Source organism: Microtus oregoni, unplaced genomic scaffold (genome assembly GCF_018167655.1).
Source record: "Microtus oregoni isolate MIOR12 unplaced genomic scaffold, Mior012 000028F_ref0000031, whole genome shotgun sequence".
Classification (NCBI taxonomy): domain Eukaryota; kingdom Metazoa; phylum Chordata; class Mammalia; order Rodentia; family Cricetidae; genus Microtus; species Microtus oregoni.
The window spans coordinates 24941178-24962297 of record NW_024543087.1 but is presented as its reverse complement, the minus strand read 5'-3'; the positions used below and the strand labels follow the sequence as shown (position 1 = coordinate 24962297).

At 50.4% G+C, this 21120-nt stretch overlaps 1 protein-coding gene across 1 annotated transcript; it reads left to right on the top strand.

Annotated features, from left to right (window-relative positions):
* The first annotated feature begins 12124 nt into the window (after positions 1–12124).
* On the top strand, positions 12125–14314 carry Foxl2 (forkhead box L2). The gene has a single exon (XM_041677522.1). The coding sequence runs from the start codon at positions 12260–12262 to the stop codon at positions 13379–13381; it is 1122 nt and encodes a 373-aa protein (XP_041533456.1). The 5' UTR covers positions 12125–12259; the 3' UTR covers positions 13382–14314.
* Positions 14315–21120: the final 6806 nt, after the last annotated feature.

Below are 21120 nucleotides of genomic sequence, written 5' to 3'. Positions count from 1 at the left end.
GCTTCCTCGTGTGAACACCATGAGGACACCAATGAGAGCCTAATGAGAGCCACAATGCTGTGCCAGATCCCCTCGGTTTCTACCTCTCGTCTACCTATAATTAAAATAAGAATGGCTCAGACTACAGAGATGGTCTGTGGTTAAGAGCACTGACTTCTCTTTCAGAGGACCCAGGTTTGATTCCCAGCACCCACATGGCAGCTCACAGCTGTCTGTTATTCCAATCCCCAGGGGATCTGAAACCCTCTTCTGGTCTCCTCGGGAACCTAGCATGTACAGTGTGCACAGAAACACATGCAGGCAAAACACAAATAAACATAAAAACTCTAAATATGGAGTTATAAACATTTATTCAATAAACATTTTCTGTCAGATTCTATACATCAAGTACTTAAAAACATCAGTGGTTGGGTGGTGGCGCACGCCTTTAATCCCAGCACTTGGAAGGCAGAAGCTGACGGATCTCTGTGAGTTCAAGGCCAGTCTAGTCTACAAAGCTAGTTCCAAGACTGCCAAAGCTACACAAGGAAACTCTTTTTTTAAAAACCAAAAATAAAAACAAAAATAAAAACAATAAAAGAATATAAGTATGGTGCTGGAAAGATGGCGCACCCACTAAGAGCTCTGGGTGTTCTTGCCAAGGACTGTGCTTTGGTTCCCAGTACCCTAAAGGTGGCTCACAAGCATTCATAGGCACACAGGAGCTATACATATATATACACACACAGGCAAAGTTATGCATATACATGAACCTTATAAAAAAATATAAAGATGAGCAAGAGGCCATGTGTGACAGGAGTCTATAGTCCCAGCTTCTGTAAAGTGAGGCAGGAAGGTCCCTGGAATGCAAAAGTTTCAGGACAGTATGAGCAACCCAGCAAGGGAAGGCAGAAATGGGGATGCAGAGATGGGAGAGAGCCAGCCAGCCCTGCCTTCTGGGAGTCCCCAATCTAGTGGAAGGAGGCAGACAAATTAACAAGTAAATGGCAGCATAGAATAGCAACTGCTCAGGCAGGAGTAGGCACAGGCAAGGCGCCTAGGAGCCCAAAGAGGGCCCAGTCTCCTGCCATTCAAGAGACCTCCAAGAGGTTGCAAGACTGAGCACGGGTGGGAAGCTGGCTGGTCAGATGGTGCAGCAGCTAAAGGGATTTGCCAGGCAATGCCTGGAACCCACATAAGAATGCAAGGAGAAGCCGGGCGGTGGTGGCACATGCCTTTAATCTCAGCACTCGGGAGGCAGAGGTTAAGTAGATCTCTGGGAGTTCGAGACCAAGTCTGGTCTACAAGAGCTAGTTCCAGGACAGGCTCCAAAGATACAGAGAAACCTAGTCTCAAAGAAAAAAAAAAGGGCAAGGTTGTCATCTGACCTCCACACATGCCCAATGGCACATGTACCACACACATCATGCTCACACATGCGCTAATAATGCTTTGAACATGTGGAAAGACCCTGAGAGCAATTCAGCTTTGTCATGTCCATGGAGGGCAGCCAGAAGAACGCACCTCTATTTCAGACGGCAGGAGGTAGACAGGCAGAACATCCAGAATATGAATACCCTGAGACAGCCAAGAGGCCACACCCACCCATCCTCCTGACACATGGGCACCTTGTTCAACTGTACTGAACACGTGGGTATCATGGGCACAATGGCAATGTTTACACCTCCCAGAGCACACAGTACCTACATTGGCACCTGTTGGTGTGTGGTTGCTAGAACCCCTGGACCTGGACGCTAGCACCTGCAAGATGCTGGGGGTGATGAAAGCTCTGCCGTGTTCTGATCCTTACCTGTGAGACCATCTCAGATGGCCCAGTTTCAAGTGTCCCCCCTTTTTTATCTCCCTGCCTTCAGCCCTAGAACAGGGGCTTGGGGAGCTGCAAGGGGGTAGGCCCTGTGCCCTGGAACTCTGCTGGGCAGCTGTCCCTTAAAGGCCACGCAGGACATTTTGGCAAAGAAACCAGCAATGTGATGGGAAGTTAGTGTGTTTAATATTCTTTTTCTTTCCTTTTTTTTTTTCTTGGGCAGAAGACTATGCTGAACCTTTCAGAACCCATGAAATCAGCAATTTCCCAAGTGACTACTTGAAATCCCATTGTCATTGTTATAAACACACGAAACACTCCCCCCTTGCCTGCCTGTCATCCACAGCCCCAAATGGTGGTTACTGGGTTTTTTTTCCCCTTTTCTTTTCTTTTTTAAGTTTCTCTCTATGAAATGACTTAGTTAATTCCTGGAGAACGATAAAATTAAATTACCACTGTTTTTGCAATCGCTAATGAATAATGTCTCTAGGCAGTGATCACCAGTGTTTGTTAAAATATAAAAGAAAAATAATTCAGACGCTGGTGTTGTCTGTCCCTTCCCCTGTGGAACTTCATACGATGCATAATCTCTCGGTTAATCTGAGTGAGCCTCTGGCCCTGCTATATTGGCCTTCCCTCACTGTACACGTAGGTATTCCAGCAAATACCCTAGACAAATCACCTTTAAAGGAGGCAGGGTTTATCTGAAGGTTTCCACCCATGATCTTTAGAGCCCTGTTGCTGTGGGAGTATGGTAGCACAGTGCCTCGTGGCAGGGGTTTACGGTAGAGAAGGTCTCAACCTCTAGAAAGGACCGGGTCTGACATCCCCTTCTCACTGCGACACCTATTTTCTGTTGCTGTCATAAAAGCAAGTTAAGGAAGAAAGAGTTTGTTTTGGCTTTCAGCTCATGACTCCAGAGGGATAGAATCCATCATGGTAGCAAGATCAAAAAGCATCCACACACAGGAAGGATGGGGCGGGTGGGGGGAGGGAGAGGAGAGACAGAGGGGGAGAGGGAGAGGAAAGAGAGGGAGGGGGAAGGAGGAGAGGAAGAGAGAAAGAAAAGGAAGTGGGACAAGATTATAAGCCATCAAAGCCTAGCCCCCATTGATGAGGTACTTCCTCCAGCAAGTCTCTGCCTCCTAAATGTTCCATAACCTCCTAAAGGGGAGGGTGTTTGAACCAAATATTCAAATACATGAGCTTATGCAAGACATTTCTCAGGCAACACCCACTCTTCCCCACTCTGATCTAGTTTTCCTCCATTAAGGCATTTTCTCCTACTAAAAGTTGTGCTATCACCCAGTAGGACCACAGGCTGGGCCTTTGGGGAGATGCTTCTGGAGTTTGGGAGGCCCAAACTGTAGCATCTACCAATGTACAGGAACTACCAAGGTCAGAGGAGATGCCACAGGGTACAACCAGCAAGAGCTAGCTGTGCTGAACTAGAGAGCAATTGGCCACTATCTTTAACAGATATAGTGCAAGAAGAAAGGGGGGTGATAGTGAGGGCTGGTTGGTGGAGTGCATGCTGCGCAAGCATAAGAGCCTTAGTTTGACTTTCAGAATCTGTATTTTAAAGGCTGGGCACAGTGGCACATGCTTGTAATTCACTGATGGGGAGGCAGAGACCAGTGATTCCATGGGACTCACTAGCCAGCCAGTGATATGTCCCAGGTCCCAGTGAGATACCATGTCTCTAAACACAAAGTAAGTAGTTCTTGAAGAACACCACCCAAGACTGATCTCCAGCCTACACACATACACACACACACAGAGAGAGAGAGAGAGAGAGAGAGAGAGAGAGAGAGAGAGAGAGAGAGAGTTGGTTTTTTAAAAAAGAGAGGAAGAGATGAGTGTTTTCAACAGCTAAAAGGATGAGTCAGAATTCAAGTACAATGTATAGCCCTTGTTTGAATTCACTAACTCAAATCAGCTATAAAATTGCTTGACTGAACTGAGAAAATATGAACACTGGATAGGTATGCATTATACCAAAACAGCCATCTCAGCTTTTTAGGTGCATTCGTGGTGTGATAGCTGTTTTCTTAAGTGCTTATAATTTAGAACTATAATTTGAAATTCTTGTAAATGGAGTAATAGATGTATCTGTGTTGTGGGAGGTCCTTCTGTCTATGTGTTGCTTTTATTGGTTAATAAAGAAAACTGTCGGGCTGAAGAGATGGCTCAGAGGTTAAGAGCACTGATTGCTCTTCCAGAGGTCCTGAGTTCAATTCCCAGCAACCACATGGTGGCTCACAACCACCTGTAATGAGATCTGGTGCCCTCTTCTGGCACACAAACATACATGGAAGGAATGTTGTATACATAATAAATAAATAAATCTTTAAAAAAAAATAAAGAAAACTGTCTTGGGCCTGCACAGAGCAGAGCTAGGCGGCAGGGGGGGGCGGGCGCTAAACTGAATGCTGGGAGAAAGGAGGCAGAGTCAGAGAGAAACCATGGAGCCACCAGAGACAGATGCACTGAAACATTGCTGGTAGGCCACGACTTCGTGGTGACGCACAGATCAATGGAGATGGGTTAAATTAAGATATAAGAGTTAGCCAATAAGAAGCTAGAGCGAATGGGCCAAGCAGTGATTTAAATAACACAGTTTCTATGTGATTGTTTTAGGGCTGAGCAGCCGGAAACAAGCGGCCTGCTGCAACATATATGTGTTTGGATCCAAGTAGTGTCCTGCAAAGCAGACATAACATGGTGACAGACAACCATAACCCCAGCATTTCAGAGGCTGAGACAGGAGGATCAAGAGTTTAAGGCCAGCCTCTGCTATGTAATGAGTTCCAGGTCTGCTGTGCTACAAAGTGCGACCCTGGAGAAACAGAGAGAAACACAGGCAGAACATAGCCTGCCAATAATAATCATTATTTGTACCAGGCTTTCTTTTGGGCCATCAGTCAGCTCCCAAATAAAGACATGAAGACGCTCTGATTAGTTATGAATGCTTGGCCTTAGCTTGTGCTCACTTTTGGGGTAGCTTTTTTTTTTTCTTTAACTTAAATTAACCTGTTTGCCTTCATCTATGTTTTGCCTCGGGGCGTTTTACCTTTTCTTTCTGTTTGTCCTACTCCTCATAGGCTGGCTGGCTGGCTGGCTGGCCCCAGGTGGCTCCCTCTCTCCCTTGTTCTCAGCTCTCTTGAGCCAAGAGTTCTCCTCCTATTTATTCTCTCTGCCCACCAGTCCCACCTATCCCTCTCCTGCCTCACTATTGGCCGTTCAGCTTTTTATTAGACCAATCAGGTGCCTTAAGCAGGCAAGGGGGAAACAGCAGCACATCTTTACATAGTTAAACAAATGCAGCACAAACAAATGTAACACATGTTTACATTGTTAACAAAGGCAACAGAGTTAAAGTAATATCCTGCAGCATAAACAAAGGTGACACACCTTTACATAGTTAAATATACCACAACAATTAGCAATGCTGTTGGTATATTCATAACATAATATGTTTATCTTATGAATAATAATTGCTGATATTTTTCTGCGCTTCTTCCATACCAGGCTCTACATTAAATGTTTACAAATGGTACCTCGATTTGTCTACTTGGGAAACCCACCGGATGCTACCAACACCATTTGCATCTGAGAGAAGCAAGTCTTGGAGAAGCTGTGCAGCCATTCTAAAGCCACCCAGCAAATACATCGCAAGCCAGCTTTGATTGATATGGCTGAAACCCAAGCTCACACTTTCTCCCACTGTTCCATCGTGTCTGCTGGCTCTGACAAGATGGAGGCTCTCCTTGCTGGCAACCAGGCAACTTACAGATGCCTGTCACCTTTGACCCAGCACTCCCACCCTTGGCAAACTGCAGCCCAGGCATAGTAGCACCCATGTAGAAGAAAACCCAAAGCAGAGCTATGGGTAGCAGTAAAGACTAGGAAATGATCCAATGCCTCTCAACAGGAACGTGGATAAATAAACCACAGCGTGTTCGTACAATGGAACGGTGCCACACAGGGGGAATGAACAGCGCTTGTCTTTGTGTGTCGACCAGGAACTTTTTCACAAACATCTGGTTGAATCAAAAAAGCAAGCGCGTGTCTTTCAGAACAGCCGGACGCCAGTTATATAAAGCTACAAAAACCCAGAACTTAATTTATTGCCTAGAAGCACATACACATGTCACACACATGTCACAACAGGTACAGGAATATTAAACACCAAGTTTACCAGGATGTTCACTCCAGGAGAGAAACACACAGAAAGGAACCAAAGAAAGATGCAGATGAGTCCTCGACTAATTTGTAAGATTTCTATCTTGAGGGGCTGGAGACATGGCTCAGCAGTTAAGAGCACTGACTGCTCTTCCAGAGGTTCTGAGTTCAATTCGCAGCACACACATAGCAGCTAACAACTGTCTGTAACTTCAAAATCTGACACCCTCACACAGATATACATGCAGGCAAAACACCAATGCACATAAAATAAAAACAAATTAAAAACAAAAAGGTTTTCTATCTTGAGAAGAAATGGTGTAGTGGGTTGTAGTAGCCCACACCTGCAATCCCAGCACTTTGTGAAGTTAGCCTGGGCTACTTGGTGAACCCCTCTTTGGCCCCTAAAATGTATACTGAAAGGATGAAGAAACAGGGATTCACTGTTGGTGGGAGCCCATATGGCTCTTCCTAGAAAGACAGTTTTGCACAACCAACCAAACTTACAAATGTGTCATTTGACCCCATCTGCTAGAAATTTTGCTTTCAAATATATGGATATGTCTACAAAGTTAAGTACACAGATGGTACACTAAAGTATTGCTTGTGAAAACAAAGGCTTGGAAACAGCCTAGATGCCACTGAGTTAATTAAATTTTCTGTCGCTACGATAAAATATCTGACAGAAGAGGCTAGAGAGATGGCTCCGCAGGCAAGATGATTTGTTGTTCCTCCAGGGGACCCTCATTCAGTTCCAACACCCACACTGGGCAGTTCACAACTGCCTGTAACTCCAGCCCCAGGGACTCTAACACCCTCTTCTGGAGTCCTCAGGCACCCTCACACACTTGGCATTCACTACACACACACACACATATGCAGAGAGAGAGAGAGAGAGGTGAGGGGGCTGACAGTTGTATTTCCTAGGTAATTCTAAATCCAGTCATGGTGACAGTGAAGATGAACCAGCTCAGGCACTTCGTTTTATTTTAAAAAAAAATGCAGTAAGATGACGTGCCATGATGCATATCTGAAGCTGAAGAAGTGAGCGCCTAAAGGAAGAGTATCTCAAGTTCCAGGGCAGCCTGGGCTAAGAGAAAGACCCTGCCGGGGGGGGAGGGGGTATGTGATGATACACAAAGATTTCTCAGGTGAAGAATGCAGGGCACTAGTTGCTACCATGTGCGGGAGAAAATGGTTTATGCTTCTATACGCATAAAATACGTATAAAGCGGTCACAGGGTCATAGGTTCTGACCACCTGTGAGATGGGCAGCTTGGTAACAGAGACTTTGTTCTGCAAGCTGTCTTAGTTTATTTTGGTGTGGGTGAACATACTGCTACTCAAAAACTGATTAAAAAAATGCAAAACTCTAAAGCAAGACAAGATCCCTTAACTTCCCAGGCTGATATTGCTGATGATTAAAGGGGCCCTTGTCATCTGCTCCACTGTGGTGTCTTCCAGCCTGTCAATGGTATGCACAGGTAACAGAGCCAGCATGCCCAGCGTGGTGGCGTATACCTTTAGTCCCAGCACTCAACAGGCAGAGGCAGGTAGATCTCAGTCAAAGACCAACCCGGACAACAAAGAGAGCTCCAGGCCTGCCAGGACTACACAATGAGACCCTGTCTTAAAGCAAAAAGACAAGAGCCAAACATAAGGACCCTCATTCTGTCGGCGCCAGGTACCTCTGTGGGCTAACCGGACCCTGCGTGTTTCTAGACTTGAGTTTCCATCTTCCGTACAACAGGGACTTCCTGTCTCAGACGTGTTACTGATCCTCCACTCCACCAAGTAAAATGCCAAAGTCAAAAAGTACCCAGGACAGGGCACACCAGGATCCTCAATTATCCACTCCCAGAGACCCCAAATTCAGACTATTACCTCCCCAACAAAAGCCTGCTTGTACCACCACAGCAGTCTGCCAGTAATTACGCCCAATCACAAACCCAGAGCCCAGCAAGGCCTCAATTACTCTGCAAAGGGACCTAAGAAAGGGTGGGCTACCCAGAGTGTAAAGCCCACATATGACCTCTGCGGAGACCTGGTAACAAGGGGTCCTGAGCAAGCACATGCACACACCCCAAGACCCTCTCCAGAAATCCGTTTTCTGTTCTCTCGCTGCCTGCAAATTCTCCCCACCTCCCACTTTTCCAGGTTAAGGTGCAGCATCTTCAAGCCATCGCCTGGTTCTACAGCACGTGACCATCCCTGGACAAACACTGTGGAGAGATGCCCAGGCAGGGCCTTGAGAGGGAATCTGGAATCTTCTTTGTGGTATCCAGAAACAAAGGGGCACTGGCCTACTCTGCAAATGTCCTGAGAACACCATTAGGTCTCCAAACCCACAGTCTGGCGGGTTTTCACAAAAATGGAATCCCCATCACGTGGAGCAAAGGGCTGGGAAGCCATGAGATGGGAGGGCTTGGTGGTGTGTAAAGAGGCTTGGTTAGAGTCTAAAAGTCAATTTAACATGCTTTTAACTAAAATGGGTAGGATCTGACCTCGTATGTGCAACAGGTGAGCTCAGAGTGGCGCGGTGGAGAGGATTTGGAGTTGATGAAGAGAGATGGACAGAGATCAACGTTAAGTGTGTCAGAGTGATGTGGATGCCTGAGGTCTGAATGTGAAGCTGAAAGTCGGTAGTTATTGCCTGTGGAGTTGGGTAAGGAGGGCTAAGCCCCACCGAAGCCCCCTTTTCAAGAGTCGGCTTGCGCAGAAGAAGGCTTCAGCCTCCTGGATTCTTCTCTCCTGGCGAGGGAACCGGAAACTGGAACTGTTAAACGACCCATAAGAAAGGGAACCTGAGAGACAAGCAGCCGGCCCGGTGGCTGTGTGTTCAACCTGAACCATTCTGGGGAAGCGCAGCTTGTTCCCGCACAGCGGGCGGCAGTGCCTTCTGCGACAGCTGCCGGAAGCCCCAGCCCGGGAGAGAAAGTCTTCATCAGGGACCAGTGACTTGCTCAAGTCTGACCGTCTAGACGTCGGAGCTCCGGGCCCGACTAGCTGAGAGGCTGTTGCGTCGGCCACTTCCTAGCTCGGCATTTGCAGGAATTTCTCTAGCAGCACAAGGAGCTGGAGACGCTGATGGCTCCTGGAAACCCCAGCCAGAGAAACACGGAGCTCCATCTGGCTCAGGACCGTAACCGCTGGAGGTGGGTGCAGGCCCGAGGTCACTAAGCAGACGCCCAGCTTTGTCAGAATGAACGGGGCGAAACGCGGTGGCCCACACAACCTCTGCGAGCGGGCCCAGAGGAGCAGAATCCCTCTCTTGCCAGAACGTAGGGCCCTCCCTACCCAGCCTGTCTAAGTAACTCAAAGCTCACCCCACCGCTTCCTGGTGCGCCTGCTGCACCCCCCTCTCGCTGAACCGCTGAACCGCAGTGCAGACAAGCACCTTCTCCCCAGTCTCCGGTCCTTAGCTCTGGCTCCTTACCGCCCGCCAGACACGGCCTGGGAGGTGATCCCCACGGCGCCTGCAGTTCTGTTTCCCAGCCTTGTACACACACGAGGCACCCTTTCTCCACCTGGGATTAGGGTGCTGATCCTGCAAAGGACAGCAAGAAATCAATTCCCAGGAATGCATGGCTCCTATTTCCACTCAAAAAAAAAAAAAAGAAAGAAAGAAAGAAAGAAAGAGAAAAAGAAAGAAAAAGGCCCATAGAGACTCTGTCCTACACTCGCAACACACACACACACACACACACACACACACACACACACGCTCCCTAAAGTCTGAAAAGGGAGCCGACAGAGGAATTTGGGGAAGTGATGACACACACAACAATGCTGTCACACCTGGCTGCTGAGGAGCTGAGCAGCGGAAATGGAGCCGTTTGAGGGGGTGGGGAGAGAAGGACCCAGGGTCAGCTTGGGTGGTCAAAAAGAGAAAAAAGAAAAGAAAGAAGAAAAAGAAATGGGGGGGGGGGTGAAGTTACCACCTCCAGAACGGGACCAGAGCCAGATGTTTTGCCCCTGCCCAAACCAACCAGACTCATCACGCCTACCCTAGCTGGACGCGCCTGATGTTGAGGAAGAAGACAAACACCTGCAGGCCTGCTCAGATAGCAGTCGGATTTTGAAGAAGTGCTGTTTGCCCCTTGTGTACTCCGGACTGGACTGCGAGAGATAGCCTAGAAAAACATCCAAGCCATTTGGGGATATTTTCAGTAAGGGCTGGAAGTAGGTATCTCCCAGGGAAATCAAGAGGACTCCAGCTCCCGCTCACCCCAGCGGTTAGGCCAGGTTTGCCCTGTTGACCTATCTGGAGACATCTTCAAGATGCTGGATTCCAGAGGCGTGCACCTACCCAACCACACACAGAGAGACACACACCCTGTCCTCCTTTCCCTTCATTTCAAAGTAGAGAGCGTACAATGTAGACAGGCATCTGCGGATTCTGGAGCCACTGGCCACTGCAGGCTCTCAGGATTCTGGAGAATTCTTGAAGACCAAGCAGCCTGAGAGAAAGAAGTAAAAACAGACACTGAGCTAGCCACCTAGACATGCCAATCACCGATACACCTTCAGGGCGTTCATTCAGACCACGACCCTTCACAAAGTGTCTGGGCACTCTGCGTGGAGCACCCAGGAGTTTGAAGATTTCAAACACCAGCCTCTCTTAAATTTCAAGACTGTGGACGTGTGTTAATGCTGAGTTAAACAGCACACCTGATTTTGGGCCGGCACAGATTTCATCTGAGTTCTTTTCTATTCTTGCAGGTGTAACTGGTTACCCACCAGACTTCTGTTATCTTGACAAAACCTTTAGACAAAGAACATCAAAACTACTGCCCACCATGACTGAGATGTAAGCAAGTGCCTCCCCAGCCTGTTGCTTTTCTTTTGAGTCAGTAGAAACAGAATTACCGAAGCTGGGAGGGGAGGAGGCAGGTAAAGATTGTGGGGGTGGGGAAGAAAGGAAAGAAGATGTTACATCCACGAGCCATGTTTAATCTGGTACTTGATTCCCACACCTCACTAACGAGCAGATACAACTCTCAAACCTTGCACATAAGCATACCTGTGTTTCCGAACAGCTCGTTTGCAGTATTTCTTACATCACAGACCGCCCCCCCCCCGTGTGACACCTGTGCACACAACAGTCCTCAAAGTCAGTCCCTCAGCAACATCCTCATAGTCGGTGTCCAAGCCGGAGTACAGGGAACGCTAGTTGGTCTTTAAAACACACATCCAACTCGTGGGATTGCAAGGAGAATTCCGAGGAGAAACCTGGTGCCTACATCCACCCGCAGCACAGGGAGAAAAGCAAAGAATCGATGCAAGCGGTACTCCTGGGTACCTCTTCCCAGCGATCCTCTCCCCATCCCCAGTCCGACCCAGAGAGCTCGAGGGACAGAGCAGGCCAAAACTTCTGCCTTTCGTGACACGAGCTTTGGGCTGGTTTACCTCCAGCAGCCGCAAAGTTCTACCACTCCACCCCGGTCCGGCCCCTCGCCATCTCGCCCCTCCCTAAGCCTCAAGCGAAAAGTCTAGCCCCAGCACAGCCCCAAGCAGAGAGCAAGGGAGTTGTTTTCTGTCACCTGAACGCTGCCAGGAGGCTTGGATCACTCCTCCTCTCTGGGGACTATGTTCCCGGGACACTGGCAGGGTGCAGCGAGCCCTCGTCCGGACCTTCCGTGAAGCAAACACGCGCAAATTTCAAGGACTCATGAGTGCGTGAGTCCGGCGGGGTCTCCTAAACTCCCAAGGCCCGGGACAGGCCGGTCCAAGTTGTGCCGGCCGTTTAAAAAAAAAAGAGAGAGAGAGAGACTTGGAGATGAGCTCGCCCGTGCGCTGCTGGCTGCCCCACTATAGGGGCGAAGGCCCCTGACGCAAGCGGAACTCTGCGGAGCCCATACGAATCAGAACGGAGCAAGGCTCCTGGCGCACTAGGGACTCCAGGAGGCAGCTGCGCCAGAGACGCGGGTCGCGCCTCGGGAAACCGGGTGGTGGGGGAGGGGAAAGCTCCACCAAGAAAACCCACCGAGGCGGGGACTGGCCTGGGCGGGGAGGGGCGGCGGGGCCGGAGCCCCTCGCTGTTGGGCAGACTCCCGATGGCCAGAGGCTGACTTCCACTCCCGCCGACCGCTCCCCGGGGGGGAAAGAGGAGGGAGAGAGCGATAGCAGCACGAGGCCTCCGGTTCCCGCAGCCTGCAGAAGTTGGAAGCTCAGCCGCGAGCGCTCACTCCTGCGCCCGCCTGCAAGGCGAGCCTGCGCCCGGAGAGCACAGCCCCGGGACGGCCCGGCCGAGGAGCTCCGGCTTTTGTCATGATGGCCAGCTACCCCGAGCCCGAGGACGCCACGGGGGCCCTGCTGGCCCCGGAGAACGGGCGCACAGTCAAAGAGCCCGAGGCGCCGCCGCCGAGTCCGGGTAAAGGCGGCGGGACAGCACCCGAGAAGCCGGACCCCGCGCAGAAGCCCCCGTATTCGTACGTGGCTCTCATCGCCATGGCGATCCGCGAGAGCGCCGAGAAGAGGCTCACCCTGTCGGGCATCTACCAGTACATCATCGCCAAGTTCCCGTTCTACGAGAAGAACAAGAAGGGTTGGCAGAATAGCATCCGCCACAACCTCAGCCTCAACGAGTGCTTCATCAAGGTGCCGCGCGAGGGCGGCGGCGAGCGCAAGGGCAACTACTGGACGCTCGACCCGGCTTGCGAGGACATGTTCGAGAAGGGCAACTACCGGCGCCGCCGCCGTATGAAGAGGCCCTTCCGGCCGCCACCAGCGCACTTCCAGTCGGGAAAGGGGCTCTTCGGGTCCGGAGGAGCGGCGGGTGGCTGCGGCGTAGCGGGAGCGGGGGCGGATGGCTATGGCTACCTGGCGCCGCCCAAGTACCTGCAATCGGGTTTCCTCAACAACTCCTGGCCCCTGCCGCAGCCGCCCTCGCCCATGCCCTATGCCTCCTGCCAGATGGCTGCGGCCGCTGCAGCAGCTGCGGCAGCCGCTGCAGCAGCCGGCCCGGGCAGCCCCGGTGCAGCCGCTGTGGTCAAGGGGCTGGCTGGCCCCGCCGCTTCCTACGGGCCGTACTCGCGTGTGCAGAGCATGGCGCTGCCGCCCGGCGTCGTGAACTCCTACAACGGTCTGGGAGGCCCTCCCGCCGCGCCCCCACCGCCGCCACCGCACTCCCACCCGCACCCTCACGCACACCATCTGCACGCCGCCTCCGCACCCCCGCCAGCTCCGCCACACCACGGGGCTGCCGCGCCACCCCCGGGTCAGCTCAGCCCCGCCAGTCCGGCCACCGCTGCACCCCCGGCCCCCGCGCCCACCAGCGCGCCGGGCCTGCAGTTCGCCTGCGCCCGGCAACCCGAGCTCGCCATGATGCATTGCTCTTACTGGGACCACGACAGCAAGACGGGAGCGCTGCACTCGCGCCTGGATCTCTGAGTGTCACCGTGTGCGGGATCGGCCCCGGAGTGGAGAAGCCGAGCTCGGGTCGCAGCCGCAGCAGCCAGCCGGACAGCACACACTCCGGGACAGCCTTTTGAGCCAGAGCCCTCGAGCCTTCTGCGCGTCCTCGTTCCGTCCCGCTCCTGCGACTCCGCTTTGTCGCCTCCGCTGTTCCTCCGGTGTTCTTCCCCTCCGGGCCTCTGCCTTCGTGCCCTCCTGGCCGGAGGCCGTCCTCTCCGCGCTTTCCGCAGGCCTCCGCTCCTCCCGGAGTCCCGGAGTCACCGCAGGGAGTGTGTCTCTGGCCTAGCTGCGGCCGCGCTGACCTCTTGGCCTTCTCTTTCCAGGTCGGTGGACCTGCGCTCGACTTTCTCCACCCCACAACCGCCGCGCTGTCTGTGGCTAGAAGCGCTGGGCTGCTGGGGTAGCAGGACCCACGCTGCCGGAGAAAGGAAAGAACGTGCCTCGTCGCTCCGCGATCCCTCCTGGAACTGATCAGAAGCCGCTTGCAGAGGGGCCCTCTGGGCGGGGCGGAGGTTGAGCCCCAGGCTGGAGCAGGGACTGCCTCGTTCCGCGGCCTGTGATCCGGTTCACATCCCCTCGCCTAGAGAGGCCGCCGTGCCTCCGCTCTTCAGGGCACTGCTTCGGGTACCTCCTTGCCAGGGTGGCTGGCTAACGTCTTGCTAAAAAGATCGGTGAGGTTTTTAAAATATATTTAAAAAAAATACTTTTTAAGGGGAAAAAAGAGAGAGAGAATAAAACTTTCATCGGGAAAAAACAGTGAAGTGTTATGGCCTTTGCTGAAACCAAACAACAAAATCAAAAGCTTTAGTTTTTTCATCGTCCCTGCTGGGAGATTTGTGTAGAATTCCTGTAGTCACTTCAGAAGGCTGCGCTGAGAGCCAGGAGAAAATAACTAGCAAAAAGAAGGGTTCCACTACAAATCGGGAGTTTTCTCTCTATTTTTAAAAATAAATTCAAAACAAATTTTCCCGGATCTTCCGATTCTAGCCCGTGATGCCAGAAGATCTCTTGCTGCCTGGCTGGGCCACACTTCGGGGATGACACTTCCCTCCCTAGTTTTTGTTTTTCAAACTCCTTGCTTCTTCCACCTTTGGAAGGAGAAATGTGAAACCGGCCAAGGCCGGCCCACACGGGCTTGTGACCCCAGCCAGCTAGCCCGAAATTTCGAGACCTGGTGGTTGAGTAATGTCTTTCGGGGACCAAATTTTCTAGAGGGAACTAGAGCACTTTTGCTGTATTTGTATGTGTGTGCGCGCGTCCCTTGTCAATTCCCAAATAAATTTTTTGTTTTTTCTTTTAACACGGACTTGCACTGTTTCTTTTCCGCCGTAGTTCAGCAGCTAGCTAGCTCAAAGAGCAAGCTCTTCAGCCAAACTGTGGCCTTTCAAAAAATGACACAAACAAGGGTTGAGAGCAACCAGCATGGCAGTCGCTTAGGACTATCACTACTGTGCTACTGCTTTGTTTTCTGGAGATTGGTTTTCTGTGTTGCGGCTGTTTAACACCGGCGAAATTACCGGCCCTTCACTAGAGGCTACTGTAGGCATGGCTTGTTCTATTTTTTTGTGCCCGTGTAAGTTTATATTTTGCCTCTTATATAATTGTACTAGGTGTATACATGGTGTTCTTATTACTATCCTCATATTACTAAGGTTTTTTTAGTCAAATATATAACATTTTGTAGGAGTTTTTTCATATAAAATCCCGACTTCAGAAACACGTTGCAAGCTTCAAACTTTTCTACAATATACTAACTGATTTGCTGTACTGTTGTTTTTAACAATCGACATTCATTTGTCATGAAATAAGAGTAGAAAGTTTGGTACTTTTCCGGAAGTTGAGTGCACTGTATACTACAGAGATGAACTTTTGTTTGTTTTTTTTTTCTTTACTGAGCTCATGAAATAACGAATTAAGATCCATGTTTTCATTAAGATACAAAAGGTGTTTGACCTGGTGGCAGTCTAAATCTCTCTGGCTGATTAGAGGTAGCTGGCTTTCAGTTTTCAGATGGGGTGGCAGTTATTGGATCTCTTACAGAGGCTGGGAGCTGATACAGCAAGGACTAGATCCCATGCTCAGCCAAGCATCTTACACCTCCGTTTCTCCCTCCTTTCATAAGAGACCGGTCCGGAGAAATAAGCTGGGAGCAGCAGTGAGCTTGGGGGATGAGTTTACAGGAACCCACGTCCCCTAACTGAAGATCTAACCTTGGGAATGTCAGGGTAGTATCTGGATGGTATGTTTCTGGGATCAAGGGGAAGTCATTCCCACTCCAAATGCCCTCTCCTCCCCCAAATGTCTCAGAAGAAGGATCCAGGGTGGTAGAGAAGGTTCTGTGGATTCTCAAAGGTAGAGACTAAAGCCTGTCCAACCATTGGGGGCAGACTGAAAGGAGAAACTCCATTGTTGCAGAGGGAAGCTGCAAAGTTCGATGGGGCCTGAGGCTGCTCTGTAGCTGTCTGATGGGGGGGGGGGTGTCCCAGACTAAGACAGCATGCTGTGTGCTTCTCCACAATTTCTGTATCGAGTGTGTGTCCTACGGATAGTTGTGTAGTCTGTGCCTGATGTAAATGTGTTTATAGTGTCTGTTATTTAACAGTGATAGGGTAGGAGGTGTGTGTTTATATATCATTCACCTGCAAAGAGGGAGAATGGCATACTTAGGACACTGTAATAACCGAATGACCAACATTAGAGAGTGCTTACTAGACCGTAGTGTGTGCTGCATGCACACCTCATGCTTATGTAAGCAGTTGTGCTCTGGGTGTGTATTTCTGGCTTGCTGAACGATAACAAAGTATGTACACCCTTCACTTCATCTGGCAGAGGCTCCCTGATCTGGGACTAGTTGTCAGCACCCCTTCAAACTGCTATCCAGAGCAGAAAACGGGGACAGCTTCCGAGGCAGTGCTCTTGGTGGACAGGTCACTGCCCACCTCCAATGAAACGGAGAAGTTGAGCAGAGCTGGGGAACATCTCTCTGCACCCAAGAACTAACCAGCAAGAGGCATCTACAGCGGGGAGGCTTTGCCAAGTAAAGAAAATTAGATGAAGGAATTACTGGGGCTTCCTGGAGGAGAGTCTACACCATGGTTGGAGGAGGTAAGAGAAGGGAGCGCCTTCGGCTGAATGCCTCCTGAAAGACATCTGTCTCTAATTCCAGCCCTAAGGGTTTCTCCAAAGCGCTAAAGTTTGGTCAGTTTCCCTAGTTGGGGACAATGATAGATCTTGTTTGGCTCAGATTTCCTTTCTCTCCTCTCCCTCTTTGGACTTTTGAATTTGTTAGAGAATCTGATTCAGATAACTTCCTAAATGAAAGCAAAGGTATTTAAAAGAGTTCCTGACACAGCACGATTATGCCTTCCCATACACAGTCTGACTTGAATAGCTAGCAGCCCATGTAGGTATGTGCATATATGTTTGTAGTGTGCTCTATAAATGTGACATAAATAGAGTTTGATGCAAATATCCTGCCAAATTTTGAAGGTTTTGGGTAATGAGTTGTTAAACATGGCGAACGATGTGTGTGTGTGTGTGTGTGTGTGTGTGTGTGTGTGTGTTGACAGGGAGCATATAAACAACTCCAAACCCCGTCAGAATACAGTGTTTTGTCACTTTTACTTCCAGATTCTTACAGTTACCTTTGCTTTTCCTAAAAGCCTAAAGTGGGTTGGAGGAGAGAGATACAACTCTCTAATGGGACTAGGGAAACATTTTCACCAATGCAAAAGATATACTGAGGAATTGTGCATGCGATGGGAACCTAAATAGTCATCAGTATAGTTCCACACTCCTCGCTAGGGCTTGGAGGGCTATTTTTTCTTGGGCATCCATAGAGAGTTCTCAGCTCTATACCCCCACTTGATGGGCAAGATGCCCAGAGTCGTTCACCTGAAGTTAGGGGCAGTTAACCTTTCATCATCTTCTACAAGCCAAGCCTGAACAATCAGCCTTGCAGAGCCCCCTGGTGTTGAGTAGAAACCGGGGGCAAATCCAGGCTTCGCTGGAAAGTTCTTTGGTGAAGGCTTAGAGCTTTCCTACTGCTGGCTAAAAATCTTTGCCCCCAAAAGAGGGCCCCAAGGCCAGCAAGTGATTTGATCAAACTTAAGATTCCCAAAGGGTCACCCACTTTATTTAAATAGCAGTTATTAACTGTGTCCTGTTGACTGTGTAATCACTGGATGGCAACCCCTCTAGAGCTGCCCATGGAACCTGTAGGAAGGGTTGAAACCAGGAGCCAGATCTCCGTCATAGGACAGAATAGGGACCAGGGGCAATGAGCTGACAGGAGCAGTATTTTTGCCCTGCCGTCTGCCCCGATGATTCTTCAAACCAAGAGGGTCAGTGGCCGTGTGCTTTCTGGACAGAGAGGATTCCGGACAGTCCCAAAGGAGTGCCTGGGTCCCAGGAACCAAACTCAGACAATTGAGTACTTGAAGATCTGGAGTGGCCAGGGGCGGGTCAGTAGCCTCAGAAACCCTCAGAGGAGACTGGAGAGCAGGTGGGACTGGCTGCCCCCTGGCTCTGTGAGTCACTCTGCAGCCCTGGGTGTGAATTGAGGCAGACCATTCAGCAGGAACTGTGAATTGTGACCCAGGTTCTGACTTGAGATGAAGCTGTGACTCCTTGTTCCCAGCCCATGTTACCCCAGAGAGGTGGCTCTTGCAGGGTGAGATACAGGTAGGAGTCCGTATGCTGGGAAGAACTGGTGTGGAAGCCGGCTAGCCTGCTTTAATAACTATAACCTTGGCAGATGTTTGATTCCAGACTTCAGCTTTCTCGTCTATAGAACAGAGATCTACCAGAGTGATTACAACAGTTAAATATTCTGATTCAAAATACCTAATTTGTTGTTGACCAAGAAGGGAAGAAGGGTCAAGCCTTTAATAATGACTCCGTGGAATCCCAGCTGTCACTGCCAGGCCACCACTGGGTACCCCAGGAACTCAAACAAGTCAGCACCTACCAGGGTCCAGGCACAGATGATGGTGTCTGCCTTGCCCAGTCCTTCGACATCAGGAATGAGGCACCAGTGGCATTGAACACTTGACCCCTGAGGGCACAAATGATGAACTCTTAGACTAACCCTGGAAATCTTCCTATGGTTTCCTTCAAGGCCATTGTCTCTGATATTTGAGGTTTTCCCTGAGAAAGATGCTTTTCCCATCAGAGGTCACACTCCTCACTGATGCAGGAATGTTTGGGGTTTCTTTACCCTTTTCAGAAGAGCAGAAGGTGGCCACCCACTGTGGAAGATATGGGGTGGGGGTGTTAGCCTGTGGGTAAAGCTCCCTGGGCCTTTGGGTAGAAACGGAAAGGAGCGGACAAAGGCAGAATGCGGGCTGTACTGAGAGTCAGTGGAAGATGCGGGCTGCGGAGGAACCAAGGTAGTGAGGGACCAACTGCTGGGCGGGGGGCGGGGAATGGGTCCTGGGCCTCCAAGAACGTGGGCACCCTCTTGTGGGCAGCCTGGAAGCTAAGACCCGCAGGCTTGGACTGAAACTCTCTCCAGCTAGCCGCTCTGCACTTACTTTGGGGATGGGGAATGAAATGATTTGACAGGCAGGTCTGAGCCTAAAGTAGTTTTCACTGTAAGGGTAGGAATCTTGGGAAGGCTGGAAAGTCCGTCCTTAGCGGGGCTGCAGCAATCCGACCCCAGGCACGAAAAGAGACCAAACTGAGACCACAGCCTGCCTAGCTATCTTTGGTAATACCACTAGCACATCAAACGATGCGTGCCTTTTCCTGGATTCTCCCCTGTGTAAAAGGAACTTTGGGCGGGCAAACAAATGGGAAAAGCAGGATCCCAGGAAACGTTCATCCCTGTGGACTAGGGGGAAGAAACTTTGGCCATTTTCTTTCTTGTTGTTTGCTTCTAGAAGAGAAAAAAAAAAAGGAAATTCTCCACGTATTTTTGAAAAAATTTTCCCAACTACCACTAACGACTGTTAGAGCGAGCAGAGAGTCAGGAAACCGGGCTGCCGCCCGCGGTGACACGGGGCCTTTGTCCTCTTTCCTGAAGCCCCCGCGACTGCTGACCGTGCTGAGATAAAGGCCGGGTCAGGGCCCTGTAGAATCCCTGGGGAAGGGGCAGCGGGTCGTCCCGATGGCCCCTTTCAACTCCGCTTGGAGAGCTGACAATTCCACCCCGCTGACCTCGTGGGTCTACCAAACAGGGGCCACAGCCTGCCTCGGTTCCCAAATTGCATTTGCCCTGAGAGATTTCTGCCTGTCTCCATTCTCCCAGCACTTTTATTTTCTATTTAGAGACTGGGACGGGCAAGAGCTGCGCTCCCTGTGGACCTGCTTCTCATAGGAGAGAATAGTGTTAAACCTTTGCTAGGCTTGGTTGTCCCTATCCGATTCTGTCTGGTGTCTGTGCTGCCATAACTAAGTGCTTGCTGTTCTTTGTCCCCTCCTGCTGAATTTCAAATTGTCTGTACAGTGTCTCCCGTCCTCCCAAACACTCTACAGAGAAGGCACGAGAGAGGCTATGAGCCTAGGCTATCTACTGCTGGGATTTAGAAAGCTGAGTCTCCACAGAACTCAAACCTGTCTGAGTAATTTTTGTAACAATGACCATAGGCTCCCCAGGGTACCCTAGACACACCCAAGAGCCCTCTGCTCCGATCCCCTTTGAAGGAACAGAGGAAGGAGCAGAGCCAAGCAACGGACTGGTATGGAAATAGAGAGTTATCCTGCCACCTCGCTGAGAGCATTGTTCATTCAAGCCTTGCAGTGTCCTGAGCTTCCTCAGCTCCAAAGGACTGAGCCATATACTCTCCCAAGTCACCAAGTCAGTTCTGCTTCTTCCAAGGAGAAGGAGACATGTGGGGTGGAGGCTCCATGCAAGGCAAGCAGCCCTCAGCTGAATACTTGATCCCCAGGATAGCTGTGCTTGGAGAGGTGGACAGACACAAGAAGGCGGCCCTGGGCACCCTCTACCACCTCCTTCTCGGGCTCCCTGCCCCCATTAACTAGCTCTGGGGTCTCTGTCCCCAGTGAAACTGGAGCTGCCCACCGCCAGCAGATGAGAGATAAAGGAACCTGGTGGCGCCTGAGTAGTGATGACCTACAGACCCGGATCTGGCCTTTTCCGCACCCCAGTGCAGCACAGGAGACCCTGCTTCCCCGGAGCCATTGACCTAGCTAGGGAGAAATAGGTCGGCTGAACAATGTAGACACCCTGCCTGCAAACATAGATCTTCGGTTGGCCTGCTATGTTTAATGTGCCTGCTCTTCACAGTAGGAGGATGTCCTGTATCTGTGTCCTTGTTCAAGCATCCTTGCCAATGTGTTTGTCATGTCTGCATAGAGACAAACGCGCACATTTAAAGTAGGAACGATGCAGATGCGTGTGCACACGAATGAACGATTCCAGCATCCTTCCTGTTGTCTAGTGGGCAAAACGCGGGTAGTAGACAGGCCTGGCTACTCTTGAGTCACAACGAAGACTTACACTTAGGCTTTTCCAATTTTCAAACATAACTTTCACAACAACCCTGGGAAAATCTCCTTTCCAATTTTACAGAAGGAGAAAAGAGCCACGAGTAATCAAATAGAGCCCGTTTACAACCAATCTGTGAGAGACGGAAATTAGCCAAAGCTCTTGGGATCCTGGCTGGCTGCCCAAAGCTCTCCCAAGTGAGTTTGCTTAGTATTTTCCAGGGATCCCAGCTAGGTGGGCCCTCTGACAGTCTTCCTTGCCACCA